The sequence below is a fragment of the Chaetodon trifascialis genome, chromosome 9 (genome assembly GCF_039877785.1).
Source record: "Chaetodon trifascialis isolate fChaTrf1 chromosome 9, fChaTrf1.hap1, whole genome shotgun sequence".
Taxonomy (NCBI): Eukaryota; Metazoa; Chordata; class Actinopteri; order Chaetodontiformes; family Chaetodontidae; genus Chaetodon; species Chaetodon trifascialis.
The window spans coordinates 15,714,366-15,737,092 of record NC_092064.1 but is presented as its reverse complement, the minus strand read 5'-3'; the positions used below and the strand labels follow the sequence as shown (position 1 = coordinate 15,737,092).

Here is a 22,727-nt window from a genome sequence, read left to right as displayed (position 1 = left end):
AAAACTTACATGTTGTTGATTCCCGAAACCGCATCCGCGCAAGGAGGAACAGCGCTACAATGTTTTAGGGCCAAAACTTTCCCAACCTGTTCACAAACACAGCTTTTCCATTGTTGCCCCCTCCTGTTTGTAAACCTCTGCCCATCGCCAGGTTAGCACGCATGCACGGGCCCGACGCGTGATTTAGCGTTTATTCCCAACCTGTTTGTGGATTCCTCATTTTGGCATGATTTGGTTTTCCGTGACTTATGTTGTTTTTTGCATGTTAATGCCTGAGATAGGGCAGAGGGGGGTGGGCGGGACTAGGGGTATAGGGGCTGTCATAGCCCCCTCGGGGATTGGGAGGAAAAGCTTTTTTTTTCCCTTTTTGATAGGAGAAGGCAGATACTGTGGACAAACTGCATGTAATTATAGCTCTTTCCCTTGCGAAAAAGACAGCACCACTGTCAGGAACTTTAGACAGAAAAGTGCACATTTTAAAGCAAAGTCTGGACCTGCAGAGTAAACTTAGAAACACCCCTGTGAAGATATCACCATAAAACACTATTAATTCCCAAGATACAGGATAAATATTAGAGTATTTTGTCATTTGGCTCCGCACAGAGGAAGCCAGAGACTGATACACTGGTTGGTAGCTGCATACTCAGCCATAGCTCTGCACCACAGTGTTATGGTGGTGTTGGTAAATTAGAGTGTCAGCATTCAGGGGGGGAAAAAAAAAAAAAAAACAAAACAATGAAAAAAGTTTCACCCAAGCACAATAACCCCTCTGTGGTGCTTCCCATGTGGCTGTCTGGTTAACAGGTCCTTTTGTTCCTGAGAGGAATACATTCCCTCAGAGGAGAGGCTGACTGCAGCGCCCCCGACAGTCTGACCTGTTAAATGACAGGTCAGTTAGTTTGGATGCTGCATTTAATGACCCCGTCTTCCAGGTCAGCGTCACTGAAGCAGGATTCAGATGTTTTCATACTTTGAAAGGAAAATCCCACACAGAGCTACTGCAAAGCATTTCCACCATTCACTCACCATCTGTTGGCAGTTTTGAAGTTTACATTTGTTCTGTTTGGAAGCTCAGATTCATGTTTGGTGACAAGACTTCACCCAACAAATTCAAAGAAAAACTGTACCTGACGCTTGCTTTCCTTTTGAGGGCTGTTGTCTCCTGAGAATCCAGCCCATCCTTGGTCCGAGCACACAGAGAGGACAGAGAGTTAAAGTTCATGTTGTGTTGCGAAAGAGAAGGAGGGATTTCTATTCATCAGAAATGTATTTCTATCTGAATGAAGAAAAGGCTTTCATGACAGGCTGAGGGACTTTTTTTAATGGCTGTTTTCAGTTAGTTTTACATAATGACAACAACATTCAAAACTTTCACAAATAACTCAAGAAAAAAAAAAACTAAAATATATAAAAACATAAATGTTACTTTTCAATCAACATAATTCTATTTACGTAATAAAAATAAAACTCCTGATAATATTCTGTGTTACAGTATTTTACAAAAATAAGAATTCTTCTACGTAATACTGATTGACACAAGTATGTTGGCACAGTGCACAGACATCTGGATCTCTCTAAACTCACCACAAACATTTAAGACAGTTGTGGAAAAATAAAAATAAATGAGACATCAAAAATATTTGACCGACCAGACCCATGAACAACAAGACGTTTTTGCTGGAGCACAGAACACAGTGTATTAAAACATCACTGAATATCCACAGTGTACAGACACACATGCATTAAGAAGCTGAACAAGCTTAAGCCCATGATCTCATATTTTAGTCAAAATGCTCCTTGTATTTAAAATGCTTACAAATTACAGGTTCACATTAAAGCAATATACACATTTCTAGCCTCATGGGTGCAAAACTCAACCTGTGGCTACAAGTTTGAACCAGGCGTTTAGGTAGTAAAGCTGCCTAATGCTTGTCGGTTACAGAGGCTTCAGGGCTTCAGAGCTGTTGGCAAATAAAACTTGTTTCAAATCTGAATTAAAGTTTACTTTTGTATTTTCGCTTTAATTTGACATCAAAAGGTCAAATCAGAGAGGGCCACATGAACTCCTGATCTGAAGACCAAGAGAGCCTGGTGCAAGTTATGGATTAAAAGGCACTAAGTTACTTAGTTAACACATTCAGCATTAAACTATCCACCCCAGGCACAGTTTACAATCAGGATTCACGTACGCTGGCAGGAAGTGTACCAGATTAATGCCACTATTAGTAATGTCAAAAATAAGTACTTGGAAAAACATCAAAACTTGCATTAAGTTAACATCAAGCTACAGAGAAATGCAGTACACATCATTCACAATGTAATCTGCATTCATGTTCATTTCATGAACATTACAGACTTGGTATAACTTCTAAGAAATACCAGACAGAAGTTTAAAATAAAAATGTCCTCCATTGTTTAGACTGTACAAATTCAGAGTGCGCTGTATCCGCTTAGAGCGATCGAAACAGTCTTGAGTACTAAACCATTCACATGTACTCTAGAGTAACTGTTTAGGTGTAGAGCTTCTTTTGATAAATGTCTCTAGGCCCTATTATTAATTCTTCATTTTATCATGTTTATAACGCCAAACCTCCTTCGGCGGGGGGGTGTCACACTCACAGGAAGTGAAAAACCACAGGATTGAGTCTTTATTTAGACCCGACCCCAAAGTCCATAAATTGCATTTTTCCTTCCCTCTGAGCAGCTAATGCACCTGATAAGGATATATTAACATTGGCACAGACGTTTAAACAGATTTCCTTTGTTTACTGGAGAATTTAAACATGTGGAGAAAACCATGGACCTATTTTAGAGCGGTATGAGCTGGACATTTAGGATTTGTTGGCATCGGTTTACCTCTGATTGTAGCAGCTAAGATCTAGTCCTTACAGGGTACTATGTTAGGAACCATACCATTTTTAGAAAGACTGGAATCAGCGTTTCAGTGCAGTGGGGTTACAGCAGTGGGGTTCACACGCCACCCAGTGGTGAAAACATGCAACAACAAGCCTTACAACTTGGATATTGTTAAAACATGTGACTTTTAGCTACTAAAATAGCAGAAACCTTCCTATGAAAGTGTAATGTCTCCACACACATGTTCCTCTTCACCCGCCATGCATCTGCAATCCTTTGTTCACCTCAGCATTACACTCAAGTGCTTCATGCCACTCTAACATGCACTCATCAAACATTCAACAATTGCTTTGAGCATTTTACATGGCTTTGAGCCATCATGGATTTTATCCCAAAACATACATTTTCTCTTCTCTCTTTCATTATTTATATCTCACACTTTCATCGTTCATCTTTAGTTCTGTAGGAGACACTTATCAGTTTAGAGTATTTCTATCATACTGCAGTTCACAGTGTGAAACAAAAATGAAAAACAAAAAAAACAAAACTACAGTACCCAGTGCACGGCGGAGACTGGAAGAAAACATTTCACAGATAACACGGACGACGCAGGATGTGAATGCCCAGGTGTGCTGACGCTATCACCAGCACGTACATGTACGGTCCAGAGAATATTGATTTCTATTTTCAATTCTGGGAATTTCTTCTCCAGGTTTTCTCAGTCTATGTTTACCTTTAACATCATAACACTAAAAACTTCATGCTGCATTTCAGAAGGCTTCTTGACATGCCTCTAATCTTCTCTAGACCTCATTTGGTAGTAGGTTATAGCACAAAGGGCTGCAGCTTACATTAGAACATACACAAGGAAAAACTCAGCAACCAATACTTGCAGCACTTTGCAGCTTCCATCCAGATCCACCACCGGTGTCGCAGAAAGGCTTTAAGAAATACTGTTGCAGGTTATGATCTGCTGTTGGCTCAAACACTGGTGCCTTTGTCCCTAAGGCTGGTGACTTTGAGCACAAACTTTCTGGTGCTCCGGCGATAGCGTGGCTGGGTGAAGTAAAACAGAATAGGGTCCAGAAAGCTGTTCATGCTGGCAAACGGCCTGGTGCTCTTATAGATGATTGAAAACAAGTTTCTTGTCTCGCAGGGCGCACCAGGCAGAGTACGCACCACCAGGTACAGGGTCTTGGTGAGGTGAAACGGCAGGAAGCTTATGCAGAACACTGCCGCCACCACAATGATCATCTTCACCGCCTTGTCCCGCTTCTCCCCTGTCGCCATGGAGACACCCTGGTAGGACACCGGGCGGCAGAGGATGTGGGCCATCCGGCAGTAGCACACCATAATGCCCATAAAGGGCAACAAGAAGCCGAGGCAGGTCAGAGCCATGCCGTACGGATAGTAGTCCACTGACTGCTTCGGCGTGCTTAAATCATAACACACTGTGCGGTTTCGCTGGATTCCCGTCGCAGCAAAGTGAAAAGTTGGCGCACACAGGATGGCGACCACCAGCCACACCCCTCCACAGATACACCACGCCATCCTGCGACCACCCTGCTTGTGCCACATCGCGAGAGGATGGCAAATGCCCACGTAGCGCTGCATGCTGATGCAGGTGAGGAAGAGGATGCTGCCATGCAGGTTACTAAAACAAGAAAATGAGAAAGAGAAAATGCTGTTAAATGTTATTAAGCTGCAGCTGACCAGCTTCTTTCACTGAAATGTCACACTAATGAAAAGAACTGGAGCCTATCTGGAAATATGAGAACTAAAACACTTAAGGCTCTGAGTGGTGTGTGGTACAATCATGAGAATACGCGAAGCTTTGAGGTCAGTATTTGTGGAGCTCTAACAGGAGCTCAGTGTGCTTCAAAGTCCTTGTTGAATCATCTTTTAGCATCTCTCCCTCCTTTACACCGTTCACACAGCAGACTCAGGGGCCTACTCCACTAAATGCAGCAATCAGCTTCACACATCTACTTGTGTCAGTTGTGTGCAACCACGTTAAACATTATTAATGCCTCTGAAGTGAGACAGTCCAGGAGCAAGTGCTGTTAATTGTAAAAAATTATCATGTCTCGCCACACCTTCACATTTGCCTTTAGATGTGGTGGGATGACTCAGATCCTTTGAAGCATACTGAGACCTTTAAAGACCAAGTAAAGTTCAGATATGATGGAATACTTTGAACACACGGCTGTATGCAGACATAATTAGCTGACCTTCTGTGAAGCATCTCACCTGTAGAACTGAAACCTGACCAGCTTACAGGCAAACTCCCCAAAGGGCCAGTAGTCATGACTGCCATAGTTGTAAATGAGCAAAGGAAGTGACATCACATACAGAAAGTCAGCAATGGCCAAATTGAGCATGTAGATGTTGTTTTTGGAAAGGTTGGGCCCAGTCCTCCATATCTTCAGTATGACAGCAGCATTGAGAGGAAGGCCGAGCAAGAAGACAAAGGTGTACACAGCAGGGAGTAAAATACGCTTAAAGTCTTCCTTATAGGTGCAGCGAAGGCTGCCTGACCCACTGATGTTGGCGACGCTGTCTGCTGTGTAGGGCTCTGTGGGGTGTTCGCTGGTAGAGAAGAAGTCCAAAGAGAAGGTTTTCGAGATGAGAGTTTCTGAAGGGTAGGAGCTGACAGAATATGGCATCTTCACATCCTGGAGGAGAGAGAGACAGGGAGAGACACCAGGGCGCCGTTAGTTTGATGATGATGTGACAACAAATAAGCAAAGAAATAGAAGAGAAAGCATGTGCATGCATGTGATGACTGTTCATTCAAGTGTTAAACACAGAGGGAGAAACTCTCCACCAGAGGGCACAAGGGACCAACGTTTGTTTAGAGGCTGATTGACTCGTCCACATTTGATCAATTGATTGTTTAGTTAATTACTATCACTCACTCCAAACAGCTTCATGAGCTCTTATTGATAAGTGTTTACTGATGCCCCACGGTGGAAAATCCATAATAAGGCACTGCTGGGATTCGAACCCAGGATCTCCTGTTTACTAGACAGGCGCTTTAACCAACTAAGCCACAGCGCCCTGACATGGCTGTGACCTTTGCAACATGCAGAACTGAACCATGGAGGCAGGTTGTGATAAATATATAGAGTGCATAAGCACAGCCAGTGAAATGTAGATAAAGTAGTATATGTAACATAAAGACTGAGCCTTCAGAGAGTTCAATTATTTCTCATTATTTCTCATTAATGTGATAATATTGTTGTAGACAGTGCATGTAATGTGAACCCTGATGCTGTTGGGATAGTAAAACCCAGAGCTTCCCAACCTGGGTATTTAGTAGTAGTAGTTACTAACATGTTACTAGGAAAACTGCACCAAAATAAATTACGTCAGTGAAATGAGAGCCAGCTTATTAGATAACTAAATCCCTCCATCACTTTCTAGCAAGTGGAAGCTGGACAGCTGCAAGTTTTGAACTGAAAACCACTGCAAACTGTTTGCTTTCCCACTCGCAACTCACAGCGTCTGGAAGAGGCTGAGATTAATCAATAATGTTAATCACTGCTCCCACCACCAACATCAATCATATCCATTTCCCTTATGGCAGCACGTGGGCGAGTAAGTGATTGGCTTAAGCCACTTCCTTCATAGCCTTGTCAGACTGTGACTCATGGCATTTTACAACTAACACCCCTTCAGCTGCGTGCATGTACTGTGCCCTGTTACTGCGTAAAACACTGTCTTTGTGCACTGTTAAAAAGCTGTGGGTTTGCAAGAGTGTGTGCGTTTTAAGTCCTCTGTGTGGGTGCATGAAGAGTTTGTTGTGACCAACAGTGACGCATGATTTCATAATTCCTGATAGAGTAATTGAAGTGGAGGAGGGAGAGGCAGCCTGCGGTAGACCGTAAAACATTTCACTACACTGAACCAATGAGCAGGCAAAGAGGAATAAGTACGTTCTGGAAAGTGCACTGCAGTCGGCTTTATTTGCCGATGACTCATTTACACGGTAATTCAGATTTTTTGATTTGTGGACTAGCCTGTCTCAAGAAAGTCCTTGAGACCAACTTTCTTGGCTATCTTAAAGCCCTGTGACATCATGAGAGTCAAATCACTAAGCTTACTGAAAACACTGCACTGTAGAAAGTGATTATCTCCATAAATCCCACTGTGACAGAAAAGCAGTAGATTTTACAATGTAAGGAAAGAGGGACTCTTGTTTTGCCTGAAGGTGCCTCCTGTGGGCAGCCTCCATGCTCAGGCCTGCCTTTAGCGGGCTAACCATGCCTAACCTCCATGAATGAAGTACAATGAACGCCACCCTTTTTTGTCCCACTTCGGCATTAAAGCTCAAATCCACACTGTAAATTTCCAGATGAACAGCCGAGATGACGGGTGCACTTGCGTCACTTTGTGCTTCCTGGTAAGCAGAATGTTGGCATGCATACGCAGTTAAAATGTCACAATGCAAGCAGTGACATGAAACCAAGTGTATTATTGATATTACCCAGGAGGCCAATGGCAGGTCTCCTTTGTGTAGCATCAAACTGCAATGTTTCCTGTAGTTCTACAATCCTCCATTGTGGATAACAAGCCCAAGCAAGCAAATCATCGATTGTCGAAGTAAAGCAGGAATTGCAGCTGAGATCTGCCAAATGAAACAAGCGCAGCTCTGATTCCAGTGTTGAATATCTCCACGTCAGGTGGACTGGCACTGTGGCGGAGATAACCGTGCATCGCTGGAGGAGGATGTCGATCATGAAAAATCAATGGACTCTTTCTAATTTTATTAGGTGAAAGGGGGCAAAAAGAAATGCAAAACCTCTTTCTGATCTATTTCAACCTTTGTGGTCATGTTCAGATTTGTTTCCTTCATCTCGTCATTTCATTTAATCTTTATTTTACCAAGAAAATTCATACTGAGATTCAAAAATCTCCTTTACAAGGGAGTCATGGCCATGACAGCGGCATAAAAATTCAACATGAAAGACTGCTTGTTGATAGGGAACGTTTAAGAGTGCTTTCTACAATTTTCACAAAATGAAGGATTGTACACACGTGCAAAATGTAATATAAAGAAAGAGGCCAAGTAATAAATCATTGATGACTACTGACTTCTGTGGTTAATCCCTAAAGGATTTAAAGAAAATATTCACTGGGCGTGAACAGACTCACATTTCCTAGTCTAAATTGATTTTAGTTTAATAAGCAGTGCAATAAATAAACAGATTAAACCACAGCAAGAAACAGACACACTCCACAAACCCACAGGGACAAAAACCCAAACGCATTTGGAAATCACTATTTATTGTCGTCTGTGTGTTTCCTGAGACACCTCAGATACCCGCGGTGTTTCTAAAAAGGCACATTAAAGCGTAACTAGAAACAAATATTGCCCCTCTGAAAAATAAGTCAAATAATGGAAAATGTTGAGTATTTTTAGATGAGATTCTCAAAACATAAAACTGAAAGCTACGTGTGAGATTAAGTCATTTCAAGCCACGTCCATCGCTAACAGCAAACACTAATTAAAGCATTGCTCACTGACCTTTGGCGGCATTCATTTGGCTTTGGCACTAAGGGTGTGAAGGAGTCATCTGCTCTTTGCTCTGTGACTCAGTGCAGCCTTTTCTGCCTTCACAGTTGTAGTATTTTTGCCAGGTTTACTCAAACTTGTCCGTACACCTTCTCCTCAAACCCTTTCTGCGGAAAGAGAAACAGACACGAAGCCTCTACCAGGACGTTTGTAACAGTTCCACCACCTTAGAGGAAACTCTTGTGATGTTGTGGTATTAATAATAAAACTGTTATCATCAACTCAAACTATTCCTGGGATAAAGTGGAGCTTGACTGCGGTAGTAAGGATCCTCTCCTTACACTTTTTGAGATTTGTCTGACAGAAAACTGCTGTAAATGCTCACATATGTTGTACAGCGCTACAGTAAATGCTCCAGTGAGCAGTGGTTATATATATACTGCCTGACAGCAGAGAGAAATAATCGTACCCTTGAAAGCATTGCACTGCATGCCTCCACAGTCAAAAGGACTACTGGAGAATGCGGGCATCGATCCCGCTACCTCTCGCATGCTAAGCGAGCGCTCTACCATTTGAGCTAATTCCCCTGCAAACCCAAGCTGTAAAACACAGCAGATGACATGTCGTTTACACAGCTGCAGCTCCTCTCGCAGAGGTAAAGTTACGAGTAGCTGACAGGGATGCTCCCTCACTCTGCACACTGTTTATCTCCCTCACACACATGCTTTGACAGGAGAGACTGGCTGCTAAGTACTCACTGTCCTCAGGCCTTCCCAAAGGCAGAGCTGAAGGTGTCGCAAGTTTATTTATAAACCGCGATTACAAGAACGTAACTGCAACCCAGGACGAATGTAGGACATAAATGACCGAGCATAAGGCAAACAGGGCTGGAAATCAGCACCACGTATAAAGTTTTAATGATTATTCTGCGTGTGAATTTGATACCATCAGGACTTTTGAACCCTGGTTACGGTAACATGAGCAGCAGCGAGCAGAGCCTGAAAGTTACTGTCTGTTACGCAGAGACAAGCAGAGACTAAACGGATTATGAATATTGAAAGGCGTCACTCATAGTGTCAAAAACAACTCTGCAGTTCCTCTCACTTCTACTGTTTCAGATAATTGTTTTAGTCTCACAGCTCACAGCTTCACTGCTTTGGTTCACCCTCACTGCTCTCTGTGATATTTCCAGCTTTTATTTATGGGAAAATCTGATTAATCCACTCTGCAAAGTATGTAAGGAACGATTCATTTAGGGATACAGGAATAGATTATTTTATCAATCTGCCACTTGTTTTTATTAGAGACAACAGTCCAAAACCAAAAATAAATACATAAATAATAAAAATCATCAAATGACCACATTTGTGAGGCTATTAAAAGCAAATGTTTGACGTTTTTGCTTCATTCAAATTCAATTCAATTGAACTGTTTATGAGCACTATGTGTATTCATTAAACATGCTGCCACCACTTTTCTGTCATACATGCAAGTATGACTACCAAACTACAAAACAGACAATCTGTTCAATCCAGCACCCCCCACCACACACACATACACACACACACACTCAGACACACAATCATCTGGATTAATTAGCTGCAGCAGTCAATCTGTAACCAGGCCGGCTTCACAGGTACCGTCCTTCAGGTAATCTAATCTAAAAGAGCGGGCGACGGGTGACTGGCAGATAAGAGCACATGAAAACTTGTACTGTATACTGCGCACACACACACACACACACACACACACACACACACACACACACACACACACACACACACACACACACACACACACACACACCATCTCTGTAACAAACACAGACCAGGAGCTGCAATGGAAGAGAGGAGGGAGCTGTTGAGTTAGAGAGAGCATTCAACCCTAATTACTTCCCCATCTCTGATTTCTACTGTCCATGGACACTCATCAACGATTCATGCCCACTGCTCCTCTCTGTCCTGAAACACAGCACACACCCACTGACAAGCACACACACACACACACACACACACACACACACACAGGCGACAACACGTGTGTGCACAGTCATGCTTTGGCCATGATGAATTTGAAAAAAATGACACACAGGATGACCAGGATGGAATCAAACATCTGTTTCACACATTAAAGACTGCAGGCACACACAAACATCTGCTGTACGCATGTACGTAACACGCAGGAACGCACAAACATAAACATCCTCCTCTTTACTGAGTTAAACAACAAACATTCTTTCATTTTCCCAACAAAGACAGATGAAACTGCAAGGACACAACACACACAAGTGAATGCTGCAGATGTCACAGCCCTGTCTTGACTGATTGATTATCTTAGGAAACATGGTGCAAGTTACCACGAGCCAATCACTCATGGGGACGGACACTGCGGCCATAACACAAGAGACATCTTGAACCAATCAGCTGCAACATAAAAAGGCACCTGGGGGATGAGGAAGGCTGCTGTTCAGCCATATGGTCGACAGGAAAATTAAATAATCACTTGATGCACGAGTCCTGACTGCAATCAGTCTACGGTCCTAATAGACAACTTCTAAACTCTCCTCAGAGAGCACAAGCTACCTCTCACAGGCCAAGCAAGCAGCGCACACATTTGAGCAACTTTCTTGTGCTTCTCTGAAAAATGACGTTTGCACTAATTGTTTGATTTCCATAGAAGAACTGCAAAGACTTTATGTACAGATTTGGACATCACTGCATGCTCGGACAGAAGAACTGATGCGGTAGTGTAGTGTCGAGTTTTCCCCTCTGGCAGAATAGAAACAAAATGTTACTCCAGATGAACAGTAACGCCTTCAAGAGCGATATGGACACAAGAGGCAGCAGGTGACAATACACAGCGCTCCGTCTGTAATCATTTGCCGTAACTTGTAGACAAAAACACGCTGACGCTTGCAGCTCTGAGGATTTGGTCTGAGGATTTCATAAGGCGTGTAGAGGCTGACAGACAGCAGTTGAGGCTGTTGTCTAGCTGACTGTGGTCATGCGGTTGCGACACACGGGGGAAGTGAACGCAGCTCTGATGCAACAAGTGAAGTACAGAGACAGGACAGTCGAGCATCGGGCGCTGAAGGCTAAATATCGGGCACGCCACAAGATTGCTTTTGGCATGATCGTCAGACATTTTGTTTCACTTCATTCATTCAGAAGGACACTGTGTTCAGGTTAGCTGATTTCTGGTATGGGTGTTCGGGAAGGTGGGGCCAATTTATAGGGCAAAAACACCACCCATAAACCCGCTGTCAACTTATTAATAAAGAGCTGTCATGTCTTGTTCGCCTGGTTCCAGACTTCTGAATCACAGTCCACATCTCTGCTCTGTTAAGCGATTCCAGTAGGGCTGGTGTTGCGCCTTTACACAGCTGCTTGTCCCAGATCGACTGACTCATCTTCCTGCATCGCCAGCGAGCATGAAGAATAATATTAGAATAAGAGCAATAAGCACAGATGAGATCAAAGCAGCTATTCAAGTGGTAACTGGAGTTTTCTTCTTAAAAGCAAATCTTCCTCCCACAAAGACATCAGCGAACACGGACACAAGGTAACGTCGTCGGGAATACGACTTCCCGACGACTGCCGACAAGATGTTCAAAGGCAACCACACAAACAGGCTTTGTGGACATCACTGTCCATTTGTGTCTCTCTCATGCCTGTCCTTTACAGCTCTCCATCATTAGAGTAAGGCCTTGTTGATAAAGCATAAATATCCCACGAATATTTTGAACTTGTGTTGCTGTCTGGACACTTGCTTTCGCTCATGTTGACAGAAAAACATGTTTTTCCAAACATAAGCCGCATTAAGTTGCTGAAGAAGCTTGATACACACCTCTGGTGAGGCAAAAAGCTAATCAAAAGCTTAAGAAAGTAGCACTTAGCCTGTGCCCTGTGGTGGCTGTTGTCATGGGTTTGTGATGCACAGGGGATCTGAATGCAGCTTTGGTAAGAGCAGAGTCAGTAAAACTTAAAGACTGGACAAAAGAAAAGACAAGTCTTCAACTGACTGATTCCTCAATGCATGTTTGGGATGCTGCCACTGAGCTCTTCACTATTTACTCTGTGCTGTGCATTTAACTTTGTCCTGGACACAACTTTTGTACTATTTCCATCCCTCTACCCTTCTATCACGTCTCTGTCTCCCTAAACCAGCGTTACATTAGTCAGACAGACAAAACGCCCACCGAAACCGGGCAGAAAGGAATCTTCAATAAACACAGGGCGGCCAAAGTCCCATGGCCAGGGTGCCAGGTCTTTACACATGACAGCCCCTCCAAGTTCCAAGTTCAGTTGCTGATTCACATATTACACAGAAAACTTTAAATGCTTGTGTAATACGAGCTTATTGAAAAAACTCATTTCACCATTTTTCCACTGGTGTCACCAACAGCTGAGATGACGTATGTCATGATCAAAGGAAATCTATTCATACATGCAGCGCTGAAACGGACAGTCAAATGACAGAAAATTAACCAGTTTTGATTAATCACTCTTGTCATTTTTCAAGCAATAATGCCAAAAATGACCCATTTCCAACTCCTCAACTGTGAAGATTCGCTGTTTTCTTCATCATGTGACAGAAAACTGCACATTTTAGAGTTAACAAACCAGCCAATACATTTGTAATAATGTTGTAGTTTACTCCTGTTAAACATGTGACATTGAGAAGCTGTCAATATTTCTGACACACTGAAAACAACCTGCTGTGTTGTACGTAGGGATGCTTTTTGCTGTCTCTGTCTGTTTTCAGTAAGAATAAACCTAATCTCCTGTTGCATTAAGACATCAGTGTGAGCCCTGTGTTGCTGAACACACTGCTGGGTATTCTCAGATGGTTGATACAGATATAAAGACAGATGGCTGCTTTGAGGACACGCTGCTAGCTGTCACACAACTCCAGTCACACGGGCAGATACAAAAAATAAGCAATAATTCTAATGTAAAATATGCATTTAAAGGCCCAATTCAACGTGAGAGTGTGACAACCATCTGCTGAATCCAAATTTGCGAATATGAAGTAACAAACAGGATGTTATTGAAATTGCTTCAGCTGTGACTCAGCTGTGCTCTCTCAAGCTGAAAAACTGTGCATCCAATTCATGAGAATAGAGGCAGTTTCCCAGGATGTTTTAACGGCCTCATTTTTGTAGGTTGACTTTCAGGACCTTTTTCATTCACTTCAAAAGCAATACCCTACACAAAGTGCATTTCCTGCAAACTATGTGCAGACAGCTGTCATCACATTTTCACACCTGATATGTACACAATAAAACCTCTGTGCCCGGAGGCATGTCACTGCGCAGCGTGCATCAGGTTAGTGTCTTACCACCTTGTGTGGAATTTGATTGGGAAAAAAAAAACAGTGGGGAGGATATAGGGAGGCAATTAATCTGAATTTATAACAACAGGCCATATCAAAAGTGCACTTACTGATTAAAAGTGCTCTCGGGTTACAAATCTTCCTCCACCATGACAGACATTTGCCAGGATTGATGGGTTTGTGGGACGTTTCCTTTCGTCCACTTTTGTAACATTTAATTAGTTCCCTGGCTGGAGTAAAACTGCAATACATGTACAGTATGCAGGATTCATATGTCACAATACAATTATAAAGCTGTAGTTGGACTAGCACATTGAAAATGGCAGGTGTAGCTGGCAAGGTAAACCCGGTGTTCAGCCACGCTGTGCCCCAGTGGGAATATCATGTTCTCATTCGTTTGGTTCAAAAGTCTTACCGTGATACATGACACTACTCTGAGGATTAGAGAGAAAAATAACACGGTAACTCACCCTGTATGACCGCAAAACAAATGAAGTAACAACATCAACAAGTTGGCGACTCAGCCATGGCAGAGGACCCGTCCTGCTCCTTATCTCTCCTCTGAAACGACAAAGAGCAGTTCAGCGTGGAGGAACAGAGCGCAAAGAGAAAACAAGTGTCAGTAAATCAGCACGGACACTCCGGAAGCTGTTTTATATCATTAACACCGAGAACAAGTGTGGTTTAAATCGCTGTTTCTCCGCCCAGGACCTACATGCTGCGAAGCGACTCCTTTTGATACACGCGCCCTTCACACTCTGTCTGCGGCCCGGGACAACCGCGCGCTAACACCAGAACCACGCACGCGCAATGAGGCATGCGCCACACAATCAGGCAAAGGTGCCGATGCAAATCAGAAAAAACGTCTGCGCGCTTTTATGCAGTTATTTTTAGCGTGCTTTGCCAATGTTTGCTTAACTATTAAACCAAAGGCAGAGGACAGACTTGTTTTTATGGCTGGCAGAAGTACATCAAACATAGTTGCAGTCAACAGTTTAATAACCTTCAAATCAAGGGGCGAGGATTATCAAAACTGCGGACTCATGCCGGTGGCAAGTGGCCGTGGCATAAGCAGGATCATATCTCGGATTAAACCGATATTGAGGTCATGAGTTATTGAGATCCACTCAACCATCAAACTTCCCTGTAACACGCCCCGGGGTGAAATGTCACCTCTTGGAGCAGAGCGTACAGGACATCAGTGGACACGGGTCCAAAGTGTCCTGTACAGAGCCCTCAGCAAATGATTTCAAATGCTAATTGAGAGTCTATGAGTGGTTATAAGTATATCTGTTATGTTCATGCCCCAAATCACAGAGTGCTGATGATCCGTTTGCTGCTCACTGACATTAAACAACAGAAATTTTTGGCAAACATCTGTGGCTGGGTCTAATCTGGTTGGGATTTCATGAAGCTTTTATTGCAGCCTTATTTGATTTGTCAGTGTTACTGTTTCCTGCTCTGCATCCTATTTCCACATCTGATAAGACAAACCACAACTGAGACACACATTTGGGAAATGGCAGCACATCTTCATTTACCTGTTTGCCTCCTGTAAACACCACAAAGCACTAATTGCTGTCAGCAACTCTCATAAAGGGGTTGGGTTGAACAATATGGGTGTAAATGGAAGCGGCTGTCCCTTAAGATTTACACCCTTCACAGGTTAATGAGTTTGGTGTCAATCTCAAATGGATAATTATACTGTTAATGCAACGGAAATATAGAGAATACAAAGTAGGCCAGACACGGATTGAAGATGTCTGGAAAACATCTCAACACATACTCTCCTTGCAGAAAGTGACAGCAGAAGTACGGGCTGTGTTTTGGCTCCTGATCTGCAGATTAAGACTCTGAGGTCTGAAGAAAACAACTGTTATCCCATGTTTGTGTTTTCAAACGGCACAAAGTATTGTTGTACATTATGCACTGTTGCTTTTGTCTCCAGTGTTGTGGCCAGTGAGTCACATCCACACGTATCTACATGTCAAATGTCATATTAAAAATCTGTCCTTCATAGTCTAATCATGTATTATTGGTTGCTTTTGTCTGATGCCAAGAAATCACAGACACCTCACAGTTCAAGTCAGGTTGCTGTCACCCTTCAGTTCCTTTACTGAACTGCTATAAAACAGTATATTGTCGCTATTAACTCTGCAGATGAAGTTATCAGTGTGCGTGTGTTTGTGTGCAGAAGCCAAACTCTGGGATTGACAGATAACAAATCCTAAGTGGCTGCAAGATGTCTTTCATGAATGTGTGTGTTTGCACCAGAGATGCAATGATAGTGTTTATGAGATTACATTCAAGGGAACTGCAGTGTTCACAGGAATTAGCCTCTGCTGGGAGAGAGAGACAAAGACTGATTATCAGTTAGCTGCTTGCATAGAATCAAGGAAAATTGCCTGTCATTACCACAATCTGGCAGAACGGCACAACACTGGCCGCTTTGCAAAATTTAAACAACATCTGCATACAGAAGAGTGGCGCAGAACCCCTCCACAAGATGTTATAAACTAAATAAACACAAAGGGGTATAAGTGAGGGAGTCCAGAATATGATTTCAAGGCCAGATAAGACTGAATGTCAGCTGCAGAAAATAGAATAAAAGACAAAGGGGATAATTGCGACTTTATGCCACTGAGAGAGAAAATGAATATATAAAATAGGGTCAAGTCACTTAAAGGATTAAATTTCTGAACAGTCATCCAGCAGACTTCTTCTTCTGAATGAGTTCATTTGTCATGTTGAAACTGCAGACGTGTGCAGACAGGGAAGTGGAGTTTATCACGCTTAATCAGCAAATTTCGTAATGGTTGTGGAGTATCGTAAGAGCCTCTCTGATCCGAGCGCAGTCATTTCAGGCCTCCACCCGTCTTTGCATTTGTTCGGCAATAGCACGCCTCCACCAAGAGCTCCACCTTTACAAACACATCTTCAAAAAAGGGGGGCAGCTGTGGCGGAGTGCAAAAGCATGTTACATAACTATGCAGTATATCTCCAAACCCATAAACACTTTGAATTTGATTTTATGCGGCTCACTGCTGGACTGGTCTTAATGGCTGCATGTGTGACAGGTTCACTGGAATTAGTTCCAACAACCGAAAGCTAAACCAAATAATCTTTTTTTGTGTGGTGTCCCATAAAAGATGTTTCCCGGCACATATTCTGATGACCCTGAGGCTCATGTAAACCACTTGAGCTAAATTATTATTAATATTATTACTATTATAAGCTTTATTTAAACAGAGACAGCCGGACGCCCTGATTACAGCACACAAGCGGTGCAGTATACACCAACACATTATACAACAAATAGGCCAAGGACACCAACACACACATTCACACTGCTCTAGGTAAGTCAAACGGGATTTAAATTGATTAAAAGGTTGCCTGTTTTTACAAGCTCATGCAAAGTGTTTCGCTGGTGTAGAGTATTTCAGAGCCACTTTCCCAATTGCAGAATTAGCATGATGGTTTTCAAGGTCCAAACAGTCTTTGGACCAGAGCAGCATGAAACTGAGTGTATAGTTAATAAGACATGTAAGATATCAAGAAATGCTTTGTAAATAAATAGAATACAGTGCTCGCTGCCAACGACTGACACCCTACTTTTTAAAAACCTTTATTTTTTGTCTTCAGTGCAAAAATTGTAGCGCATGACTCGCTGTCTTCACACACTATTACAATCCTAATCCAAGAGAAAAGCCCTCTGGCTTAATTTCACTGAGAGATGGAATGTTTTTACAACTTGTATCTGGTTTTTCCGGGTTGTCCATCACTGTCACTACATCATAAAATCCCTGAAACCAGCACTTAATGTCAAAACTAATTGTGTGTGTGCATGTATGCATGTTTAAGAGAGTCTGCAGTTTGCAACAGGGCGTTGTGATTTACCTGATGCCTGCTTAAAGAGCTGTGTGTGATCAAATACACACAAATGACTCTGAATACTGACAGCTTAAACACATGCACACGGTACCAGCCCCAGTGTGCACTCTAGTTCTCATTTAAGGTTAACTGCAATCTATTCTCCGAAAATCACTTTGTAGGATGTGGTATTCCTCCTTGAGAAGCCTTTTATCAGAGATAGGAAGCGAAAACATGAGCAGGTTCACTATTGTGTAGGGATCTATGATGAAACAGCACAACATATAATTAGTGCACATACAATAAAAGCAATTGATTATGATGATTTATTAAAGCTGATTTCTGCATGCTAGATGCATTCAGTCTCTGCTGTTGACAGGCATTGACAATAAATGGTTTCTATGCAAATACCTGATTTGATTCTAAATGCTGACTCAAACAAAAGCTCAACAGACGAGCTGAGACAGAGCCGCAGACACACAGATGCAGAATTTGTCCTCTTGTTAAAGTACTTACAGGGGGACATTTAGATCGCATGCTGGGAGGCCATGTGTTGCTGTGTGATCTGGCCTTCAGGATCCCAGCGGATGAGAAATTAAGTCATTAGTTAGTCACTGATGAACCTGCATGGCCGCTCGTTATCATCAACACTCGCTACCCCAACTCCCCTCTCACACTTCTTGTCTCAGCGTTACTGTGCTAACCCCCTAAAAATGACATCCTGTCCATTTATCAGAAACATTTTCATACACTACTGGCTACAGTGGCTGATGTTCAGCAGGAGTTGGTCTTACCTTTAATGTATTTCCTGTGTTAAAAGTGCAATATAAGCAAACTTTGATTTGATTCATCACTCACATTGTGACATTGATTAGAGCTTTGATCATGACAGCCTGTGTGTGTGTGTGTGTGTGTGTGTGTGTGTGTGTGTGTGTGTGTGTGTGTGTGTGTGTGTGTGTGTGTGTGTGTGTGTGTGTGTGTGTGTGTTACTGGAAGTAGGTGAGAGTTAACAGCATTTAAACCTCTGAAACTCAACTTTCTGACAGAAAAATACTCCCTGAAGTATCCACAAAAGCTTATATACTTCATGAGGAATTATCACTTGTCTGATCTGCATTATAGCAGCAGTAAACTCAGGATTAAGATATGATTGTGTGCGTGTTTGGTGGGGCATTGTGCATAAAAAGGGTGTGTGTTTGCTCAGTAGTGGCTTGTATTGCACAACCCAGTAGGATGTCTGGCAATGGATGCAGAGAGAAGTGAAAGAGTGAGTGTTTGCTGGCTGTCCATCTATTCCAGCCACAGAGGAAATAATGTTTTCTGCTTCTTCTATTTGAATGCACAATGATTCAGTGTTGGTGTCCTGACATCAACCTGTTTTTGAAACAGCACAATGGATGTGTCATTAAAGGGAAAGTCCGCTGTTAGAATGATTTTGGAGGGTGAAGCCAGTCCTTTGATGGTTTCTTTCAGGCCAAAGCTGCCTTTGAGGACACCGACATCGCGTCTTGTTAGCAACCTGGAGTGAGGATTTGTCCTACAGCTAAAAACATACATTTGTTGGGCTTCTTTCAGCTTGTTCCCATGTGTTTAGACTCAGTATTGTCAGTGAGTAGTTGATAAAAGACTCCTGACCTCAGTAAATCTAAAATCCTGATACCACTTCCACTTCCTGAGATTTCCACATTTCAGCTCTTCTGCAGTTCCACTTGTTTTAATAAACAAAAGTTAAGCACATTTTTGGAGTACGTAAACAAAGTTATGTTAACATTCAGTGTTTCCCATCAAAACACGTCCCACAGCACAGATTCACGTCCTTGAGGCCCAGTGAAGCTGAGTGTATTTCCTTCCTCGTAGCATTCATAAAGCCATTTTGAATGGATTGTGGGTCATGCATTGTTTCCACCCATGTTTCTTAACGTGCAGTCGGACTTCCCAAAACCTCTTCACCACAGCCGGATCTTGTGGTGAGATTGTTTTGCCAGTTTAAGTTGTGGAGCTGATGTCAGGTGACACTGTGAAATAGTGCTCCACTGACCTAGAACTTTTGCTAATAGATGTTACGTCCAACTCTGTTGGTTTTAGTTTGTGTGCTTTCAGCTGCTGCTCTGAAAATGTGCCCATTACATCATGCACTAATTATACACTAAACATTTGTGATTGCAGGACATCACCAGCACGAGGAGATACACAAATTAAATTCAAATTCATAAATGAAAAGTCAGCTGTACATTTTAATGGGAGGTATAGCACATGAATCTAATTTAAGTGCAAAATTTCCTTTTAGTACAATAAGTCTTTCTTGGTTTGTGACTCGCCCGTTTAACAGGCATGGAGCTCTGTGGAAATGGGTGAGGCTGTGACTTCCAGTGGTGGAACGTAACTCAGTGCATTTACTTGATAATTGCACCTAAGTACAAATTTGAGATACTTGTACTTTACTGGCGTGTTTTTTTTTTCCATGCTACTTTCTATTTCTGTTCCATCTCAGAGGGAAATGTTGAACTTTTTCCTTCACATTTGTCTGACAGCGTTAGCGCGTTAACATCAATGCACGAGTAATAATAATCTAATGATACAGTATATAATAGTCTAACAGTCACAGTGGACATTGTTTCTGCTTTGAGTACTTTAATTTTTAATATCTGAAATATACTTAAGTACATTTTCCTGCTTATACTGACATACTTTTACTTGTAACAGTGCTTTTACAGTGTCGTGTTTGTACTCATACTTAAGGATCTCACTACGTCTTCCACCATTACTGACTTATCTGTTACTGTTTCATCCATCTTTATCCAGATTAAACATATTATGCTTATCTTAGGAAAATGTCAGACAACTTGTCAGTCTGTGTGGAGCTGAACCGAACATGCAGAAGCACATCTGCTTTTTGTCAGTATCATGGGATAAATCCCAGAGGGCGACTGTCGAGGCATATTCCACTTTTCAAAACCAGATTTACCCTAAAAGGAAAAATGACAGCAATAAAAAAGGTCACACAAGACAATCTTCCTTTTATAGGAAAATTTTAATAGTTATTCAATGTTCTACATTTTACAGTAAATATACAATTACAAACTTGGCTTAGTTATAGTACTAAGATCACTAACTGATCTTAAAAAAAACCCTCAACAACAAAAAAAAACATTAAAAAAAAAGAAAAAAAAAAAAGAAAAAAAATCCAAAAACAAATTAAAAACAGATTTACACTTCATATCACAAGCCTGACGCTGGTCCTTCACTCTGGACCAAATAGCTAACATACAATTCACTTCTCTCAACGCTGAAAAGACGTTGGGCTTCTGTTTCAAACACAACCTTACGGTAACAGATATACCATAGCATGTGCAAACTGGGTACCAAACTAAAACTTCCAAAGATGGGGTTGTTCCTAATACTTGACCCGGGTGGGATACAAGTATGCTTTTTTTTTTTTTGGAAGACAAGGAATTTCCACTTTTTGCATCACATTTAGTGTCAAATTAAACTAAGAGAGATCTGACAAATTGAAATTAAAAAGCTGCGGCAGAACATCAAAGACATTTAAGAGGCTACTATTCACTGTGATAGTAGTGTTTTAATTTATACTCATGAAAAAAAACTAAGACTTAGCAACTGCAAGGCAAAAAGAAGAGAGAGGGGAGGGGGAAGATGGAGGGAGAGGCGTGATGAATGATTCTGCAAGACTCAAATATGGTGGAGAGAAGAACAGAGCCGTCCTCGTGTCACCGAGGACAACGTGATGGATAATAAACGGAGAGAAGACTCATGGTTAAGACAACTTTGCATTTCTGCTCCCTGAACACATCAAAGTGTTCAACTGTCCATTTTCACTTAAGTGCAAATTGAAATCGATGAGAGGCGAGGAATGGAGTGAAATGAGGACCTTCACCCTCAGCTCATGCTCCATGGGTCTGCCTCTCCACTGAGCCTCCACGTTAAAAACACACTGATTTTAAGAGCCTTGGTCCTCAGCCCAGAAAAGAAAAACTGATTTTTGCTGAACTTAATGACCTCCTCCTTCTATAACACATAAAAACCTTATTTGGTGTCTAATTTTTGTTTCATTTCTAAAAATATAAAGAAACACCCAGAGAAACATCTCCGTGCTATCTGGTTCTTAAAGGTAAATCACACCACTTAATCATTAATTTATCATTTTGGCTCAAAGCCTTGAACTACTTCCAGACTTTGTCAGTGGCGACATCTAGTGGAGATTTCAGAAATGCCAATAAAAATCTGATTCAGTGTAGATCGATATGACTGCTACTGACACAGGGTGGAGAGGGTTGCAAAGGTCAGACTGAAAGCACATAAAGGCCAAAAAAGGTGAGCGTGTGAGAGCAGAGGGTGAAGAGGTAAATGTGGCCATGGGAGGGAGCAGAGCATCATTTTGCATCCTTGAATGACTTAAAACAAAAGGTTTGAATGGTTGGAGGGATGCAAAATGGCCTCTAAGTGGAACCAGTAAGAAAGCTAAAAGGTGAGGCAGGCAATACGCATTGACAACGATGTGAGAAGTAGGACAGCAATAAGAAAACACAGATTCACAGGAAGACTGACATAACAAGGACTCAGAATTCACCAGTTACTGAGGAGAAGAAACTAATATTTAGCAAACAACTGTCGGTGAAATATGGCACACAACGAAGGGCATGGCGGCTGAGGGCTTTCAAGACGTCGCTGTACATCTTTGCACACACGGAACAGAAATGGACCGCAAAGATGGCTTCCAAAAGAAAAGAAAAACAAAAGAAAAAGAGCTATCCATTTCAGTTCTGTCATTAATCCTCTACTTCCTCAAGGTCTGTAAGTCCAGGCAGTAATTACAAAAAATGTGGGAATTTGGTGACAAGAATTTCCACAAGTCCTGAAGTTTATTTACTAGACCTCGACTCTCCCCTCCTCAGTGACAGATATGCAGAAGAGATTAAAAAATATATTAAAAGCACAAACAGTAGCTGCCACACTGATGCAACCATGCTTAGCTAGAAATACATTACTGTACCACTGTTGCTGTATAAATATAATGCATTTTTTAACTTAGAGATCCAATGCTATAGTGAAATACACCTGAATATTATGCATACCCATTATGCTCAATTGACCAGAGGGAAAGAAGAAAACAAACAAACAAATAAACCAA

At 42.0% G+C, this 22,727-nt stretch overlaps 2 protein-coding genes and 2 non-coding genes across 4 annotated transcripts in view; all 4 read right to left on the bottom strand.

Moving 5' to 3' along the window:
* Positions 1-32, bottom strand: part of LOC139336581 (rho guanine nucleotide exchange factor 17-like) — a 61,743-nt gene extending 61,711 nt beyond the window's left edge. Inside the window, exon 1 of the mRNA XM_070970724.1 lies at positions 10-32. The gene's annotated coding sequence lies outside the window, so the exon portion shown is untranslated. The remainder of the gene's footprint in view (positions 1-9) is intronic.
* A 1,267-nt stretch (positions 33-1,299) lies between these two features.
* Positions 1,300-14,462, bottom strand: LOC139336583 (P2Y purinoceptor 3). Its single transcript, XM_070970727.1, has 4 exons — positions 14,424-14,462; positions 14,179-14,269; positions 5,107-5,531; positions 1,300-4,510 (listed from the first exon to the last, which is right to left on the bottom strand). The coding sequence occupies exons 3-4, from the start codon at positions 5,520-5,522 to the stop codon at positions 3,838-3,840; spliced, it is 1,089 nt and encodes a 362-aa protein (XP_070826828.1). The 5' UTR covers positions 5,523-5,531; positions 14,179-14,269; positions 14,424-14,462; the 3' UTR covers positions 1,300-3,837.
* Positions 5,843-5,916, bottom strand: trnat-agu (transfer RNA threonine (anticodon AGU)). Its single transcript has one exon. It is a non-coding gene; the product is annotated as a tRNA-Thr (tRNA).
* Positions 8,889-8,961, bottom strand: trnaa-agc (transfer RNA alanine (anticodon AGC)). The gene has a single exon. It is a non-coding gene; the product is annotated as a tRNA-Ala (tRNA).
* Positions 14,463-22,727: the final 8,265 nt, after the last annotated feature.

Excerpts from the sequence above, each read along its gene's own strand:
- LOC139336583 (XM_070970727.1), bottom strand. The coding sequence starts at position 5,522 with ATGCCATATTCTGTCAGCTCCTACCCTTCAGAAACTCTCATCTCGAAA. Across the intron at positions 4,511-5,106 it reads GTCAGGTTTCAGTTCTACAG|TAACCTGCATGGCAGCATCC; the intron begins GTGAGATGCTTC and ends TTCTTGTTTTAG.